We start from the raw sequence: 16,131 nt of genomic DNA on the forward strand, positions 1-16,131 counted from the left end.
GGGACAGTTGGACACAGGCAATAAGCCTGCAGACACAGAGGCGAAGGCCCTGGGGCTTTGCTAACATGCTGCCAAGCGAGCTGCCATGCATAGCGTAATTAGCCGCCTTCTTCCAAAGTCCTTTTCTTCACCAACTGCTTCTCAGTCAATTGTGCGACGTGTTGTGGCAACGGGGGGCTAATAGCAGAATAACAGTCGCTCTGACATCAGCAAGCTTTCAGCAAGTGGGGAGGGAGATCTTTAGCGGCGCCGGGCTCTGAACGCGTGTGGCGCTGTAACGCGATCCGCTTCTTCAGAAAACGTCGGGTTTCTTCACACATGCATCGACACGAGAAGTATTAAAGGGCAGGTTTCAAATGGTTTGGGGGGGGATTGCAAGTCAGCTGTCTGTAAAGCCCCAGCACTATCAGGTGGCACCACCATAGACCCACTGGTCACGATAGGTCAGAATCTACAGAGTTCCTACAGACGGTGCTGCCACCTACAGATCAACATCACACTCTGGTCTCTTTAATGGTTAAAAAATCATCTAAAAAAGTTGGTCGTAAATATAAGTAACATTTATATCTATGTTGCACACATCTAACTCTCCCTTACATACATGTCTACAGCTATTGCATGTTCTCCCAGTACCTCCAGTTGGTCCTCCAGTAATGCACGGACCTATTCTTAGTCTTATGGGCATACTAAAGACTTCTTCAAACGCACCTTTTAAGCGTCTTCATGTATGAAACTAAAAATAGACCGCTGCCTGGCCCGATTTTTGCCCCCTCCACACACACCCCACCTCGACTGGGTGTCGGTTATCTTAACCCTACAGCCGGCAGCGCGGACCTATAAAAGGTCAGAGGGAGCAGCGGGCAAATCACTGCAGTCGACCAGTCTTGTCAGTTTCATCCGTGCCCAACAAAGCAAAGGCTCCTAAGGTGAGTTTGATGAGTGGACGAGAGGACCGAGCCTGGCAGCACGGTTTTAACATGCCACGCTTGTTTTGTTGCTTGTTTGTTTATTATTGGACACGCAAAAGCGTCCGTTGCGTGATGGTATGGATTTACTCGGCAGAGCTCCACCTCCGCCGGGTTTCGGAACTGAATTACGCAACCGAGAAATTCAATATATTTTTACTGGAGTTTAGAATGATGTAATCTTCTCTCTCTCTCAAACATCAATATTCTGAAGCGTAAGCAGCGATGAGTGTGTGTGTGACAGTCAAACGCTAGAAAAATAACAAAATAACAGACAATCACATAAAATTAATTCATTTTTTGATTATCTCTGTAGATCAAAATGGCTTTCTCAGGTACCCTGAAGGATGCTGACGTTACTGCAGCCCTGGAAGCGTGCAAAGGTGACTCATTATTATTATTATTATTATTATTATTATTATTATTATTATTATTATTATTATTATTATTATTATTAAATCCATGTTCCGCGCTGACTGTAGCCGATGGCACGTTCGAATACAAGAAGTTCTTCGCCACCTGCGGGCTGGCCAGTAAGTCCGGGGAAGAGCTGAAGAAGGCCTTCGAAATCATCGACCAGGACAAGAGCGGGTTCATCGAGGAGGAGGAGCTGAAGTGAGAAACACGGGAGCGTCAACAGCATGCTTCTGCTGAAAGTATCTAATGTGCATATTTTTTTCTTCTGAAGGCTTTTCCTGCAGAATTTCAAGGCCGGTGCCCGCGCGCTGACCGACGCCGAGACCTCCGCTTTCTTGAAGGCCGGTGACACCGACGGCGACGGCAAGATCGGCGCTCAGGGTATCCGCGATGTTCATTTCCTCTCATTCTTTTGCTGAACTCTGTGTTGATTATTCATTTGTGTGTGTGTGCTCCTGTAGAGTTTTCAGACATGGTTAAGGCATAAACTGGCAACTGACCAACAACACCCGCTCTGATGGAACAACTCCGCCTCCTCCTCCTCACCTTTTCATCTGAATATAGATCATTTTTATACTAAAGAGACTTCTATGCAACACACTGTCCAAACTGATGATTGTGAATGTGTTCATGTCTTAAATATGAATTTTGCTTACTGTAAAATCTACGCTGCACTTTCCAGGAACTAACGTTAAAAAAAGAATAAAGATTCTTTTGCTACGGTGTGGGGGTTTCTACTGACACTGGATCATTTGCATGGACATCAACGGAAAGGCTCACTTTAAATAAAATCATTTTTCATCGTAGTATATGTATACATCTATAATAACTGAACTGCGTTAAAACCACAAGAAATAAGATATGTATATATCAATTAAAATATTTTATTAGGTGAGTAATATATTTGTTTGTTAAATTATCTTCATATTAAAGTAAATATAATTTTCCCTTTTTTAAGTGAAATGATATAAACTTCTATGCGAACGAATTACTTAATCGATTGTCGTTTAGTTCCACAATATGGCCACTAGAGGGCAGTAAATTATTTAAGATTAAGTCTAAAGTAGGAACCAAAAAGACGACAGAATTGAGAAGAGGGTGTGGGTCTATAGGTACTGGGGTGTAAAGTGAAGAGCATTAACAAATGTAAATGAATAAATGATCGCCGTAACTTTATAGTCTGTAAAGGATAACCGAGGCTTATGACATCATGAACCGGGTGAAGGTAAAACCTCACCTCTGCCCTACATCCGGTGACCTCTCCGTTTCTTCCTGAGATGATTGGGTTTCTCTTTAATAATAAAGCTCGTGTGGGGAGCTTTAAAGGAGAGACCTCACAATTTACCTGGCACTTGGTTTGGGTTTAAAAGTTGATAATAGCAGATGGAAGCGCGCACTTCGTGCCCATAACGCCGGTTCGAGTGTTTTCTCCACACAATGTGTACCTGTAGAAATCAAAAATGACGCAATTTAAATAAGAGTCGAGACATCTCGCCAGTGTTAATAATTGCCCGTCTCGGTCAACAACTGACGCGTAAAATGGCGCAGCGCTCGCCAAAAACGCACTCATCCATCTAGACGTTGGCGGCTGCTGCGCTCCTGCCTTTGGAGGATATCCCCGAGTGTCAGGTTGCACGAGACAGAGTCAGAACAACCGGACTATCAAACGATCAAACATCAGACCTTTCACGCTCATTTCTAACACCAGATCAAAAACTCGCTGCACATTTCAAGGATTTCTGTGTCTGTCATGTCCCAGAACGGTGCACAGGCAATGAGCCATACCTCATTCATTAGCATCTGACAGTCAGAAGTATAGACAGGATGAAAAGAATCGATACCCCAGCGTTCGGGAAAGTGGAAGTACAAATGTGAATCAGTGACCTTTGTGAGAATTACCTCTGCGTGCAGGTGGCGTGATGTGCGCGACACTGCGCATAATGCATCATCATCACCATCAAGGCGGGACAGGACACTGGCGGCACTGGGTGACCTCGAGCCCTTAATCAGCACAGTTGACAGGGCGATTCAGCGCCACTGTCCCCTTAGTCAGTACGTGGCAATACTGAGCACCCTTGAGTTTCACTGATGACCGTTCGCGTCTTTGTGGTTAAAAAAATCTGAATTCAGATTAATTCCGGACAGAAACAAGCTCAGGGAGGACATTTGGTGCCAAAGACCAGATCGTTGGTGGGTCTTAAAGCCCTTTTCACTCCCCCATAATTCACTTTAACGGCAGATTTGGCATATTTGCTGCGCGCCGTAAGAGGATACCTGCGTCATTGGGCACGGAAGCGGAGAGAGAGTACAGCGAAGCTGCAGACTCAGACTCGTTTATTCTGTAGAATTTCAGATGTGAGCGGGGGGAGGAAGAGGAGGATGGTGGGGGGATGACAGGAAGAAGCGCGGCGCGGGGTGGGGTGGGGTGGGGCGGGAACACGTTTTTTTAAACTTAATTTGCTATTTACAAGGTCGTTACAGATGTACAGGGTGGCTGCCTTCGGTCCTGGGGCGTTATAAATAGTAAAGGTTAATTAGTTAGCCGGGAAACTGGATCAGGGGCGGGCGGTGAGAATTTGATCCACAGACAGGTAACTCAAGCGATCCCCATTGTCAGTGCATTCAGACCTATATAAATCCGCCTTGACAGACAGCGGTCACCACAGAGCCTTACCTCTCAGCTGGATCGCAGACCGGGCGAGAACTCCCTTTAACACGGTAAGTGCTCCCGATTCAGGTGCATTTCTTTCTTTTTTTACGTCTGGTTTTCCCGAAACATGCGTTGCGGAACCTGCCCTGCGCGCTTTGACGCGCAGACTTACTTTACATCAGGCACAACCTGTGCGTAAAAGGGGATCCTTTGCGTCGGAGGAGATGCAGCTGCAGCATTTGCCTTTTTTCTCGTAACTTTCACACTTCCTTGACTGGTTTTCTGATGTATCCGCCCGCACATTTTAATATCTCACTGTTTCTCCACCAGAAATAAAATGTCTCTGTCATCCATCCTCCCCGGCGACGCCATCGAAAGCGCCATCAAGGCCTGCCAAGGTAAATCTCTTTGCGTTGTTGCTATTTGGGTGTAAATCGATTATATTTCCAGGTTTTCAGTGACTGGAAAGGGAGCCTAGTGGAAATTGTGTCACTCACGGAAGGGCAATGATTATTTTCTCTAAAGCTGTGCAGTCAACGAGGAAGAATGTAAAGTTTTTAAAGCAAACTCCGACAGGCAAACCTTGATATTAAAATGTCTTCTCATCTCCACAAAGAAGCTTCTATTATTGTCTGTTGATAACTTTTTATAGAAATACTCTAGAGTTCCTGTTGTCTCCATCATGTGTGCAGCACCAGACAGCTTCTGCCCCAAGAAGTTCTTCCAAATGTGTGGCCTCTCCAAGAAGAGCCCCCAAGATATCAAGAAGGTCTTCGCCATCCTGGACAATGATGGCAGCGGCTACATTGAGGAAGAAGAGCTCAAGTGAGTCTTCGTCATCATCATCAGCATCACCATCATCATCCCTTTGTCCAAAGCTCTTTGTTGTTGTTTGCAATGTAAAGAGGGATCAGTCTTCATCTTGTCGCTGTTTGTTTGAGTCTGATGGACGGGACGTTGGTCTTGGCCACGCTAACTTTAACCCATCTTTTAGATTTTTCCTCCAGAGGTTTTGTACTGGTGCTCGCGTCCTGACAGACAAGGAGACCAAGGGCTTCATGACCCTCGCCGACGACGACAGCGATGGGCGAATTGGAGCAGATGGTGAGCAGACGAACCCCACATATACACCTGAAAAATGTTCTTTTTTATAAAAAGAAAAAGTGACGTGGCGGTTTCTTGTCTCTGCAGAGTTCCAGGCCATGGTTTCATCCTAAGCAACTGGACCATTCCACCACCAGAGCTGTACTAGTTCTAGTTCATTCTTTTCCAATCTGTTGCGATGAAAAACCTTTAAAATACTTTAAAAAGCTCTTGCTGGTCCGCATTTCAGTCTTAAACAGACCACAATGCTGAATTCTGAGACATTTGTACAATTTACCAAATGTCTTAGAAAATAAAACAATAAAATCCACAACATGGAGCAGTTTGTGTCCATTTTTCCCCACTGGTAATGTGATCTTTGACTGTTTCTCTGACTTCAGGGGCCTCAGAAAAACACTGCTTCAACTCATTTTACAGTGTCAGAGGTGTGTGTGTGTGTGTGTGTGTGTGTTTAGTTGTAGCTCAGGAAAAAGCAGGAGAGATGACCTTGCTCACCTGAGTGTCATCACTGCAGGATCAAGTAACACCTGACCTCAGCTTTGTAAATAAACCTACCTAAAACCTGGGCAACACACACACACACACACACACACACACACACACACACACACACACACACACACACACACACACACACACACACACGTAATGAGAGAAAGAAAACCCAAGCATTTGCAAAACTCAAATATGAAATCGGACGGGCATGATCTTTTTTTTCTCGATCATTCATGCAAACACAAGAACCAGAGCAGGACACGCAAGCGTGAGGGCTTGTGTTAGACAGCGTGTGTGTGTGAGCGTGTACGCGCTTGCGTGTGTGCAGCAGGACAGTAGGACATGCAAACTCTGCAGAATGCTATAGCCGAGGATGCTAACATTTCAGGTGCACCGGGCGGCTGCTCAGGCCAAAAGAGGAGGCATTTTCATCGGGCTCACCCTCTTCCTCAGACAGGAGATCCACAACTTTGCATGTCACGGCCCAGAGACTTTAAATAACACGCAGCATTTTCATCCCCTGCGCCTGCAATTGACGGGATTAAAATTAACAACCACTTCCCCCGTAACCCACCCTCTGGAGGCTCCAAAATGCTGCACCTTCCCTTGGTGTCTCCACCCTTCTGGGGCTTTAATCTCATAAACACCACAGGTAGAAGCTGCCTATTACTGCCACCACCTGCCACTCAGGGTGGTGGGGCAGACCCTGGAATTAGCATGAGGCAATACTCAGCAGTGCACTCACAGCCGATTCAGACCAGACAGTTTCTTCTTCTGGTTTCATTCACAAACACAAGTTTGAATGATGAAGCCACGAGATTCAATCCCAGGGGGTTAAATGTCCAGGGGTGTGGAGGCGGGGGCTCTGGAAGAGGGACGGGCAAGGTTGGGGAAGTCAGGGGGTAACACAAACCAGGGGACACACCACGGGCTGACCCCGAGGGTCAGGAGGTGCACGTGGGACTCAGGAAGGAAACGTGAGCCAGCGGGTTGATGCCGACCACTGGATCGTACCGCTCTGAGACAAGTTTGAGATGATGTGACCAGCAATTCAATGTCCTTCCGTCCGTCCGTCCATCCGTCCATCTATCCCAGCAGTCAATGGGTGACACCCTGGACAGGACACCGTTCTATTACGATTCCTCCAGCCAGCCTGATGTGGACAGAGAACATGCAAACTCCACATAGAACAATTTGGGAATTGAACCCCTAACACCAGCGCACCCTGTGCAGCCCTTTAGGGTTGTACTCTTGGATTATAACGCTCAAGTGGGAGGAGTTAAATGTTAAACCAAATTTGTTATAAACTAAGAAACTACTGAGTTAATATGAGAACAGTGGCAGAAAAATGTGACCCCAATAGATGCCGGACTTACCTTTCAAGAGGGTGAAAAACACCAAATGGCATTTGCATCGTATTTGTGTGTATTTTGTGTGACTGTTTGCCCAACGTGACGCTTGCAGCTATAGGATGTTCTGGATGGACTCACGGCCTGCTGGTCTACTTAGAACGTCAATAATTGATGAGCTCCCTTCATTGTCACCAAAAACTCATATCAAGAAAGTGTCAGGCTCACCTTACTGATTAAGCCCGTGTGAAACTTTAATGCGCACACCGTCTTTAAGGGACAACAAGCCGTCCTCGAAGAATCAAGGTCAAGGGGACGCCGGCTGGACCGTTCTGGAGGGGATGCCCTCTGCACCGGACTCAGATTGTTTGAAAGAAACATCATTCTGGGTGTTTTTAGAGGTTTCGAGGTATTGGCGATATTGCTACCTGATAGTCCGAACAGAGGGGAACATCGTAAAAGATTTAACTGGCGTGTTAGGAGGACTGAATAGGCTTTGTGAGCTCAGAGCAGGAACTCTATCCATAATGCAGGGCATGACAGCACCGCCACTGTTCCTCAACAAGCATTAGTCCAGAGCCTCTACTTATGATGTCTGCATGTAGCTTCCCCTCATTAATGAATGATGGGCCATGTGTCTATCAATGCCCGCCTCTGCTGCACACCGCCCGCTTTTATTTACATAAAATCCACTTTCCCGCCGCGTCGTACGTCCAGCATTGCCGCATCTGGCGGCTGACAGCTTTTGAAATGTCAGTCAGTCTCTTTTTATGTACAGTAATGCACGTTTGCAGGACACACCCGGCTTAAACCGTGCTACAGGTGGGGCCCATGCTGACTCACACCCAGACCAAGTCCTGGCCGCGGGGCGATGCAGACGGTTACACGGCAGATGATTCTATTTTTCAGATGTGGCATTTTGACGATTTAATTACAAGAACGTGTCTGCCTGTTCCAGTAGTCTGAAGAAATAGTAACAGAGTAGTTTGATAAATTTGAAACGCGTTTTCCTGTGTTTCAGTGCATGTGGGTATTTTACTTTTTCGATCATACCGCAGACTGACAAACAGACAAGTTAAGCTTTATATAATTAGGTGCATGATGTGCTTCTGGTAACTTCTCGACTTTCTAATTATCATAAGCTGTCGTGCTTCAAACACACACGTAACCAGAAAGCCCACAGGTGAGAGGAACCAAATGTACCAAAATACTAAATATTCATTTAGCCTAGTGTGATTTTCAGTGATATGTGCTGCCCCCTAGTGGGACATTACCCTCATCCAGCTCAGCTCATGATACTGCCACACATATTGTTTTTGATTTGCTATAAAAGGTGTTCAGAGATAATATAAAGACACACACACACACACACACAAACACACACACACACACTCGCACTATCTCTCTCTGTCTCTCCATCAAGGGAATTGTATGTAAATATAGTAAAAATATGTATGTGTGTTAAGTATGGTAAAATATAAAGTATAAGGATGTAGTAATATGGTAAAAGTGTCATATTTTGGAATGTTTAACCACAAATGTGGACCCTGTTTCATCACTCCCGGAGATTACAGACAATGTTGTGAAAAGTAATGGATTCATGACAGATGATGGTTTCACAGAGAGTAATTATTGTTCAATCTCATTACCAGGTGGACAAATATGTTACATGTTTACATGTCTGACTCGTGAGTGAGTCTCAGCTGACAGCTACCATTTCAATCGCACACATTGCACCTATAAGTAAAGTATTCACAGTTCACGTGCAGTTTATCCCTGTGAGTGACCCTGTACGACTGTATCAGACTACACCAACACCTGCAGTCTAGCTCTGTGCCACGCCTATCACTGTATCCATGATACCTGCTGTCTGGTGGACTCCAGCTTGTTGTTCGGGTTTCAGCTCTAGCCACAGTGTCAGTTTCCTGTTCAGGTCCTGTACTGGCCATCAGATCTCACTATTACCTCAGTTGGACCAGCCAGGTTGACATTGCAACACCCCCCCCTACTCGTTTCCCTTCTCTAGTGGAATTCAGAAAATTGTGAATAATTCAGCATTAACAAGCTGTCGGACTGACAAACTCAGTTCATTAAATCTCTCTCTTGCTGCATCTCTTGTAGCTGCGGAAAGGATGAGGCTCCAGTGTGAATAAATAATGCTGCAATTTCTTAGAGAGTGAAGTGATATTGTGAGAAGCATCTGGTGGCATTCCAGATTTTACTGGTAGGTGTTGCAGTCATTGCTTTTATTTATTTTTTTGATCTGTTATTAAAAAGCTGTTATTTGTTCATTAATTGATTTTTAAAATGTCATTCTAATGCCAACTGCATTAAAACAAAGAAAAGAAACTCAAGAAAAACAGTTAAGTAAATTAACAGGAAAGGACATCAAATAATTGGTGATCACAAAAGAATCCATTTACCCAAGGAATACTAGATCACCGTTGTAGCATGTCTAAGAATAATACTATTGAAAAAAATAAGAAATCGCAGCTTTTAGAATAAATTCAAGCAACAATTTAACTGTTTCAACACCCGAAGAGCCGTTTAGGTAATTATGACTGAGCCGGTTCCTTGAACCGATCAAAATATTCTGCTGAGGCATATCTTTACAGCGATTTTACTTCAGTAACAATATTTGACTTTAATATAGACATACAATGCAACTAGAACAATGCTTTCATTCTCAATTGTTTTTCTTATTTAAACTGCTACGGATAATGATAGACCTAACCTATAATTATAAACGAAATATACATTCTGAAACCCGTGAATAAGAACTAGCACGTATTTTTCCTTTAAAAAATAATGCAAATTGATGGTTATCTATTTTTAATTGATGTGACAATTTACCTGATAAGCCTGTGCGTTAGGACTTTTTAAACGCATTATTCACTTCTGAAATGAGGCAAAAGAAGGAGCTTAATGAAAGGAACTGAACTTCCCTTCCTCACTTCCTGTATAGAGTTTCCGACGACTGGTCATAGATTACACCACTGCTTTTTATGGTATACCGTCATTGATAAATAGGACTGGGGTAACGTAATTTCCAACATATTTACGTAAATTTTAAAATCAGAAAATCAGCCGAACAAGCTAATTCATAATCGTGTCGATCACATACACAAAACAAGCTTTTACTTTTGCCGGATGTGGCGTCACGCCGATCTTCGGCTGCAGCGCGAGGGAGCGTTTGTTGCTGCCAGTCAACGTCACGTAGGCCTCCCAGAACAGCGAGCTTTCGCTTTTAAGGTTATTTTTTCCGTCAATCAGTCCCCTAAGTGTCCTCCAGCATGCCCATGTACCAGGTAAAGCCCATCGTTGACCGTCATATTGCGATTGACTTGCCAACCTGCATGTACAGTTACCAAATCCACGCGCAGCATGGGGACAGTTGCACCGCTGAACACGCGCTTCAGGTAACTGGAACACGGTTGCATCTCGACAGGGACACATTTTAATGCATTTCTATGCCGATTTTGGCACATGGAGTTTAAGATGTGACTTTTAGGGGTTCCGAGACGCTGGTGGTGACCGCCCTTCATCTGCGCGTTAGGATTTGCTGCTTTAGCCATGCTAGCCTGCTAACGTAGCTTGTCAGTACGTCTGGCTGATGCAACAACATTTCTCCCGTTTTTCCATTCACACATAAACGATAATAAACTCTACAAAGAAGGGACGCAACTGTCTTGTGTCTATAACACAGCTGTGATACTATTTATGAAATGTACAGGCAACTGGAGTTAAACTTCGTCTTAAAGCTCAACAGTTATGCTGTAATTCCAGCTGTTCTGCGGTATATGTGTTTGAATGACGCCACTTTAAATGTGTGCTCTGGGTTTTTGTACGTTGTCTTAACGTTGTCTAACCGATTAAATGTGTAGTTGACCACTACATAACCGCGACAGACATTTCAGGACCTTGCTGTCCCTTGGAAACATGTTAATATGGCAAGTTATTTGTTTTAGGGATTCCGAGACTGGGATCCTGTTATAATGTTGATTGTTGTACATAAAGGTGTATGAGCTGCTCGAGTTGTCTGCTAAAAATCCATATTTCTTCTCTCCTCAGAATGGGGAGGTGGAGCCATCAGTCAAAGCCCTGGAGGCTCGACAGGATGAGATTATGAGAAAACTCTATGAGCTGAAAGCGACAGTAGACGGCCTGGCCAAAACAGTGACCACTCCAGACGCCGACCTGGATCTGACCGTCGGCAGCAGCCTCTCGTCCCAAAGCTTCAGCTCCGCGGCGTTAAAAAGTCCCACAGACTTGGACGCGGTGCTCGGAAAGGTGAGAATCTGGGGATGTAATTTCCTTTATCATCATAAATGCCTGCCTCTCCATCTTCTACTGGACGAACATGCACAACCCGTTTGATACACACCTTAATTTGTGAACATTTTATAATAATTGCCATCTCTTTTGGATGGTGCAATCGTTCATTATGTCGTTTATCTCTCAAGGACTTGGGCGCCCTCCGTGACATTGTAGTGAATGCCAACCCCGCACACCCCCCCCTGTCCCTGCTTGTGCTGCACGGCCTTCTGTGTCAGCACTACCGGGTGCTCTCCTCTGTCCACGTCCATTCTTCTGTCGCCAGCGTCCCTCCACAGCTCATGTCCTGCCTTGGCCCGCGCCATCCTGACAGCTATGCACGCCACATGTTCCAACTGGGCTTTACCCTCATTTGGAAAAATGGTAAGGCAGAAAAGCAGCATTTGTATTGGGGATATATTTTTTTGCACATGTTCACTCAGTAGAAAGCACAATATGGTCAGCAGCTATTGTAAACAGTCAAAAAAAAGAGTTGTCAAGAGGGATTGTTTGTTTTTTCTCTTGTGTGAGGTGTGTCCAATGTGCTGAAGGCAGCTTGTGAACCAGTTGTGCAGCCATTTGTGTAACCTCATGAAAAGACAAGTGTTTGTATTCGTGCCTTAACGTCTCCCTCTCTTCAGTCCCTAAAGTACAGATGAAGTTCAGCATCCAGAATATGTGTCCCATTGAGGGTGAGGCCAACATAGCACGTTTCCTCTACAAACTCCTGGTGCCGTACCCCAGCGATCCTGCTGTTGCCACGTTGGTGGACAGCTGGGTGGACACGGCTTTCTTCCAGCTGGCAGAGGGCAGCACCAAGGAGAGGTCGGCCGTCCTGCGGGCCCTCAACTCGGCTCTGGGCCGCAGTCCCTGGGTGGCTGGGTCAGAGTACTCCCTGGCCGACATGGCGTGTTACTGCTGCGTGATGCGGAGCGGCTCGGCTTCCGCTGCTCCCGCCAACGTCCAGCGCTGGATCAAGTCCTGCGAGAACCTAGGCCACTTCAAACCAGCCGAGATGCTGCAGTGATTTTGGGTTATCTCAGTGTGAAAGGGGCATTAGAATAGCCAGGTCCAGAAGAACTCAATGCTTCCCTCCTCACTAAATCTCTGAACTGACGGACTTGCTCGAAGCACGAGGACTGTGACGACATGGACAGGGCGGTGGATCACACTACTGACCCGAGCTCACCCTCCAACCACTTTGTGCCTCTCATGAAGTATTGGTCATATTTATGGGTGTTTTCAAGAATAATACTTTGTACCATCAGATTTTCTGACATCATTAAAACTTGAACTGGGACCTGGTTTGTTGAATGTTGCAGTACACCACTGTGGCCAACAGGTGGCATACATGTCAAAAGTTATCTCTAGGCTTCAACTGCCATTGTCTACAGAGCCAGTGATGATGGAACATGCCATCCTTTAGCACCAAATATATCGTGAAATCTTATTTTACAACACATTTAGAAGCTAGGCACCTGTTAAATTTTCTTAAATAATTCGACAATCACTGCTGGGTTTGACCTCTGTTCCAAACATACATCATACGTTGAAATGCAAATGCATTCAGGTGTCAGATTATTCTCTGCAGCGATGCTTTTTCAAGCATCGCTGCACCTCTGTGTGTTGAGAATTCCAATCCCAGCCTTTTATCTCACCTTTGGCGTGAAGTATCTACACATACAGAATTAAACATACGCCGAAGCTGATCCCACAAGTGTCGGTTCTCTCCTGAGGTTGGCTTCGCCCCTTTTGATGTGTCATATTTTCTCCAGCTCCAGTCCAGACACGGCTCATGCCTGTGCATCCTGTCAGCCTCCTGTTCTTCCCCAGGCAGCAGCCCTCGGAGACAAAAGCGCTCCGATGACATCTGGGGGAGACGCCGGGGACCCTGCTGCTGTAAAAATGTGCCATTCTGCGTTCCTGGCTGCAAACGGATTCCTTTGAAACAGTAATCAGTATCTGTCGGCTCGGTCTGAGCCGCATGCAAATGAGGCCGTCTGTGTGTGCAAATCTAATTGTTTTGTTTCATGGAAAAAGGTCGGACACGCAATAGAGGGCTTTCTTTGTCTCTTTATGCATCATATAAAACACACAGACAGGAGATGATCGCTGCCTCGCTGTAGAAAAAGAATGGGCCTCAAATGAAAGACAAAGCTGAAACGTAACCCTGCGGCCACCTCAAATCACAGATAGAACTCACACAAGTCCATGATTGTCGCTTCGATGAAGCATCTGAGGAGTTTTTTAAAATGATTTTAGGGCGACGTGGTCTTGATTTTGAGGTCAAAAGCTCGCGAAAGAGCATCAAGAGCCACTGGAAATGTGTTCATTGAGTCGCCGAAGTGCACACGTTCCTGTTATACCGCAACAGCTGGATGCGCTCAAAGTAGTCGTCGGTCAGAAAGTTCCTCTGGGAGGTCACCAGGTTGCCTTTCTGGCTGAAGAGGCGCTGCACGGGCGCCGCCGATGGCAGGGTGGTGTTGTACTTCAAGAAAAGCTGCTTCACTCTGGGGAAGTCCTGCAGGCAATCTAGACTCTTCCCCGAGCCTTCCACGTACTTGCGGACCTCCTCCGTCACGCCGCGCTGCTGGATCTGCGCGGCTGGTTTGACCGACCCGTAGCTGAAGAAGTCGTCCTCAGATTCGATGGTGGACAACCTGCGGCTGGTGTTCACCTCCACCATATTGGTCGGGTCCATCTGGGACGCCTCTGTGGCCAGAAGGGTGCACATGTCCTCCCTTTCAGAGGCGCCCATCCACCATAGACGGAACTGGGGCGTTGTGGCGGTCGCGATCCTCGCCTCCGTGCTGCTGAACAGCTCCTGGAACCGGACGTCAATGGCCACCACGACGGCGTTGATCACGTCTCCTAAATAGTTCGCTGAATCCTTCTGTTCACTAAGCTTGTTCTTCAGGCTGAGGAGAGTCGGGATGACCAGGCCCAGATAGCACTTCTGCTCGGCCTGGAAAAGTTCCAGAGCGAAGGCGAGGGGGTGGAACACCGTCACGTACTCCTTCAGGAAGGCCATCTCCTCTGGCTGCAGGCGCGGAACCTCCAGGCGGGCGCACAGCTCCGTCAGCTCCCGCTCTGTGAGGGACATGACCTTCTGCACGGCGCAGTACTCCACGTTCCAGCAAATGATGGCCGGGACGACCAGCGCCATCTTCCCGATCTCTTCCGCGGCGTCCAGGCCGACGTGGAGATGGTGGCACTTGCTCCATATGGCGCACACCTTGGCCATGGCGCTGTAGTGCAGCTGGCACATCGGCCCCTGCGACACCGCCTGCCAGAAGTCCTCGCCGACGATCAGCTGTAGCGTGTGCGACGCGCAGCGCTGCACGGTGGGCAGGAACAGCAGCACGTCCTGCTCCGACTCGCCCTCCAGGACGACGCTCACGTTCTCGTAGACGCCGATGTCGTCCTCATTCTCCGAAGTGTCCAGCGCAAACTCTTTGAACACGCTCACGAAGGGGCTGCCGTTGTCCGTGATGGTGGTCTGCACTTTGCTCTCAATGTTATGCGCCCCGTGGATCTCGTGGATCCGCCCCGCGATGGCGTCGTACGTGATGCGGCCCTGCAGCCGCGCGAACCCCAAGGCGGCCGACTTCCTCTCCAGGGATGCTGGGTCGATCCAGTGGCACGTCATCCCGAAGAAGCTCCTGCCGTGGGCGGTCCAGATGTCGGCCGTGGTGCACACGTACTGGACGCCGGCGAGCTTCTCCATCAGCTCGTCCCGCATCGCAGAAAAGCCCTGGTCCACCTTGGTGAACAGCGTCACCCTGTCCATGGCCTTTAAGCCTTCCGTCAGGCCCGTGATCAGCTTCCTGAAGCCAGGCTGCTCCAGCACGTAAAACGACTGACAGTCCTCCACGATGAAGTTGAAAATGAGGTCGTCAGTCTTTGCTTGAGTCATGCATTTGGAGATGATCTCTGCTTTGAGTTTTTTGAGCTGGCAGTGGCTGCTCTCCTCGCCGTTTTGCTCTTCCCGCCTCCTCCCTCGCCTGGCATCAGGCCTGGCATCACAGCCCAAGTGTGTTCTCTAAGACAAAAAAAAAAAATTAAAAAAAAAAAGCTGAACTTTAGGTGTGCCATCTGTAAGGAGCGACTGCGGAACACTGCAAGGCTTCAACTATGATCAAAACAACCAAAGCAGCAAAAAGGATGTTTTTCTGCAGAGCTAAACTGATCCTGGAGGCGCCATGAGTTGGTAATCTGTACTTAGTTATAATGTAACGTCTCCAATCACAACGACAGTTAACGCTATTCATTAACTCCTCCAACCATTCAGCCGGAGCAATCGTGAGCGACAAATCTCCATTAAACTTACGTCTAAGTGCTTCTTTAGGTTCGATGTCGATGTTTTCGACGTGGACAGCAGATTAACCCTCGGCAGACACAGATTACACTGGACGATGATATTTTTCCCTTGATCTGCCTTGTATGTAAAATGGTGTCGGTAACGCCAAGTGTGCATGGCCGATTTGGGCTCGCTGCCGCTTTCACTTTGCTCCACATCCATTTCGGACGCTTTTTGTGGTGTCAGCGACGTGCCAGTTTGTGACCAAAGTATCGTAATCCGATTTAGTAATGGTGATTACACGTAAAGTAACGATGGCGGCAGACAGAAACCCTCGTGAAAAGGGGGCAGGCCTTTTGTTTCGGATGCTGCGCAAGCACAGCGGCGCGCATTTGCCGCATGCGCATCGACTGGAGGCGAATCCCAGCGAGCAGGACGCATCCGGCATGCGCATGCGTCCTGGTCACACAGGCGTACACTTATTTATTTATTGAGTAAAAACTCAACTCGTTAATAACAGTGGGTTATCTATCTATC

The 16,131-nt window shown here is 47.0% G+C and overlaps 4 protein-coding genes across 5 annotated transcripts; 3 read left to right on the plus strand and 1 right to left on the minus strand.

Annotated features, from left to right (window-relative positions):
- The first annotated feature begins 823 nt into the window (after nucleotides 1–823).
- LOC130514757 (parvalbumin beta-like) lies at nucleotides 824–2,107 on the plus strand. Its single transcript, XM_057014536.1, has 5 exons — nucleotides 824–926; nucleotides 1,282–1,348; nucleotides 1,448–1,580; nucleotides 1,654–1,763; nucleotides 1,844–2,107. Exons 2-5 carry the CDS (start codon nucleotides 1,288–1,290, stop codon nucleotides 1,867–1,869), a joined length of 330 nt encoding a protein of 109 aa, XP_056870516.1. The 5' UTR covers nucleotides 824–926; nucleotides 1,282–1,287; the 3' UTR covers nucleotides 1,870–2,107.
- Nucleotides 2,108–3,830: 1,723 nt separating this feature from the next.
- pvalb8 (parvalbumin 8) lies at nucleotides 3,831–5,455 on the plus strand. The gene is made up of 5 exons (XM_057014537.1): nucleotides 3,831–4,100; nucleotides 4,363–4,430; nucleotides 4,725–4,857; nucleotides 5,027–5,136; nucleotides 5,224–5,455. Exons 2-5 carry the CDS (start codon nucleotides 4,370–4,372, stop codon nucleotides 5,247–5,249), a joined length of 330 nt encoding a protein of 109 aa, XP_056870517.1. The 5' UTR covers nucleotides 3,831–4,100; nucleotides 4,363–4,369; the 3' UTR covers nucleotides 5,250–5,455.
- Nucleotides 5,456–10,125: 4,670 nt separating this feature from the next.
- aimp2 (aminoacyl tRNA synthetase complex interacting multifunctional protein 2) lies at nucleotides 10,126–12,594 on the plus strand. 2 transcript variants are annotated; one of them, XM_057014875.1, is made up of 4 exons: nucleotides 10,126–10,399; nucleotides 11,052–11,270; nucleotides 11,444–11,678; nucleotides 11,936–12,594. In XM_057014875.1, exons 1-4 carry the CDS (start codon nucleotides 10,274–10,276, stop codon nucleotides 12,319–12,321), a joined length of 966 nt encoding a protein of 321 aa, XP_056870855.1. In that variant the 5' UTR covers nucleotides 10,126–10,273; the 3' UTR covers nucleotides 12,322–12,594. The 2 variants fall into 2 exon arrangements, with proteins under 2 accessions (XP_056870855.1, XP_056870856.1); XM_057014876.1 differs by having other exon boundaries at nucleotides 10,129–10,288.
- A 753-nt stretch (nucleotides 12,595–13,347) lies between these two features.
- On the minus strand, nucleotides 13,348–15,967 carry zgc:161969 (uncharacterized protein LOC569044 homolog). The gene is made up of 2 exons (XM_057014873.1): nucleotides 15,625–15,967; nucleotides 13,348–15,336 (listed from the first exon to the last, which is right to left on the minus strand). Exons 1-2 carry the CDS (start codon nucleotides 15,814–15,816, stop codon nucleotides 13,624–13,626), a joined length of 1,905 nt encoding a protein of 634 aa, XP_056870853.1. The 5' UTR covers nucleotides 15,817–15,967; the 3' UTR covers nucleotides 13,348–13,623.
- Between the last annotated feature and the right edge of the window lie 164 nt (nucleotides 15,968–16,131).

This window comes from Takifugu flavidus, chromosome 18, assembly GCF_003711565.1.
Source record: "Takifugu flavidus isolate HTHZ2018 chromosome 18, ASM371156v2, whole genome shotgun sequence".
Taxonomy (NCBI): domain Eukaryota; kingdom Metazoa; phylum Chordata; class Actinopteri; order Tetraodontiformes; family Tetraodontidae; genus Takifugu; species Takifugu flavidus.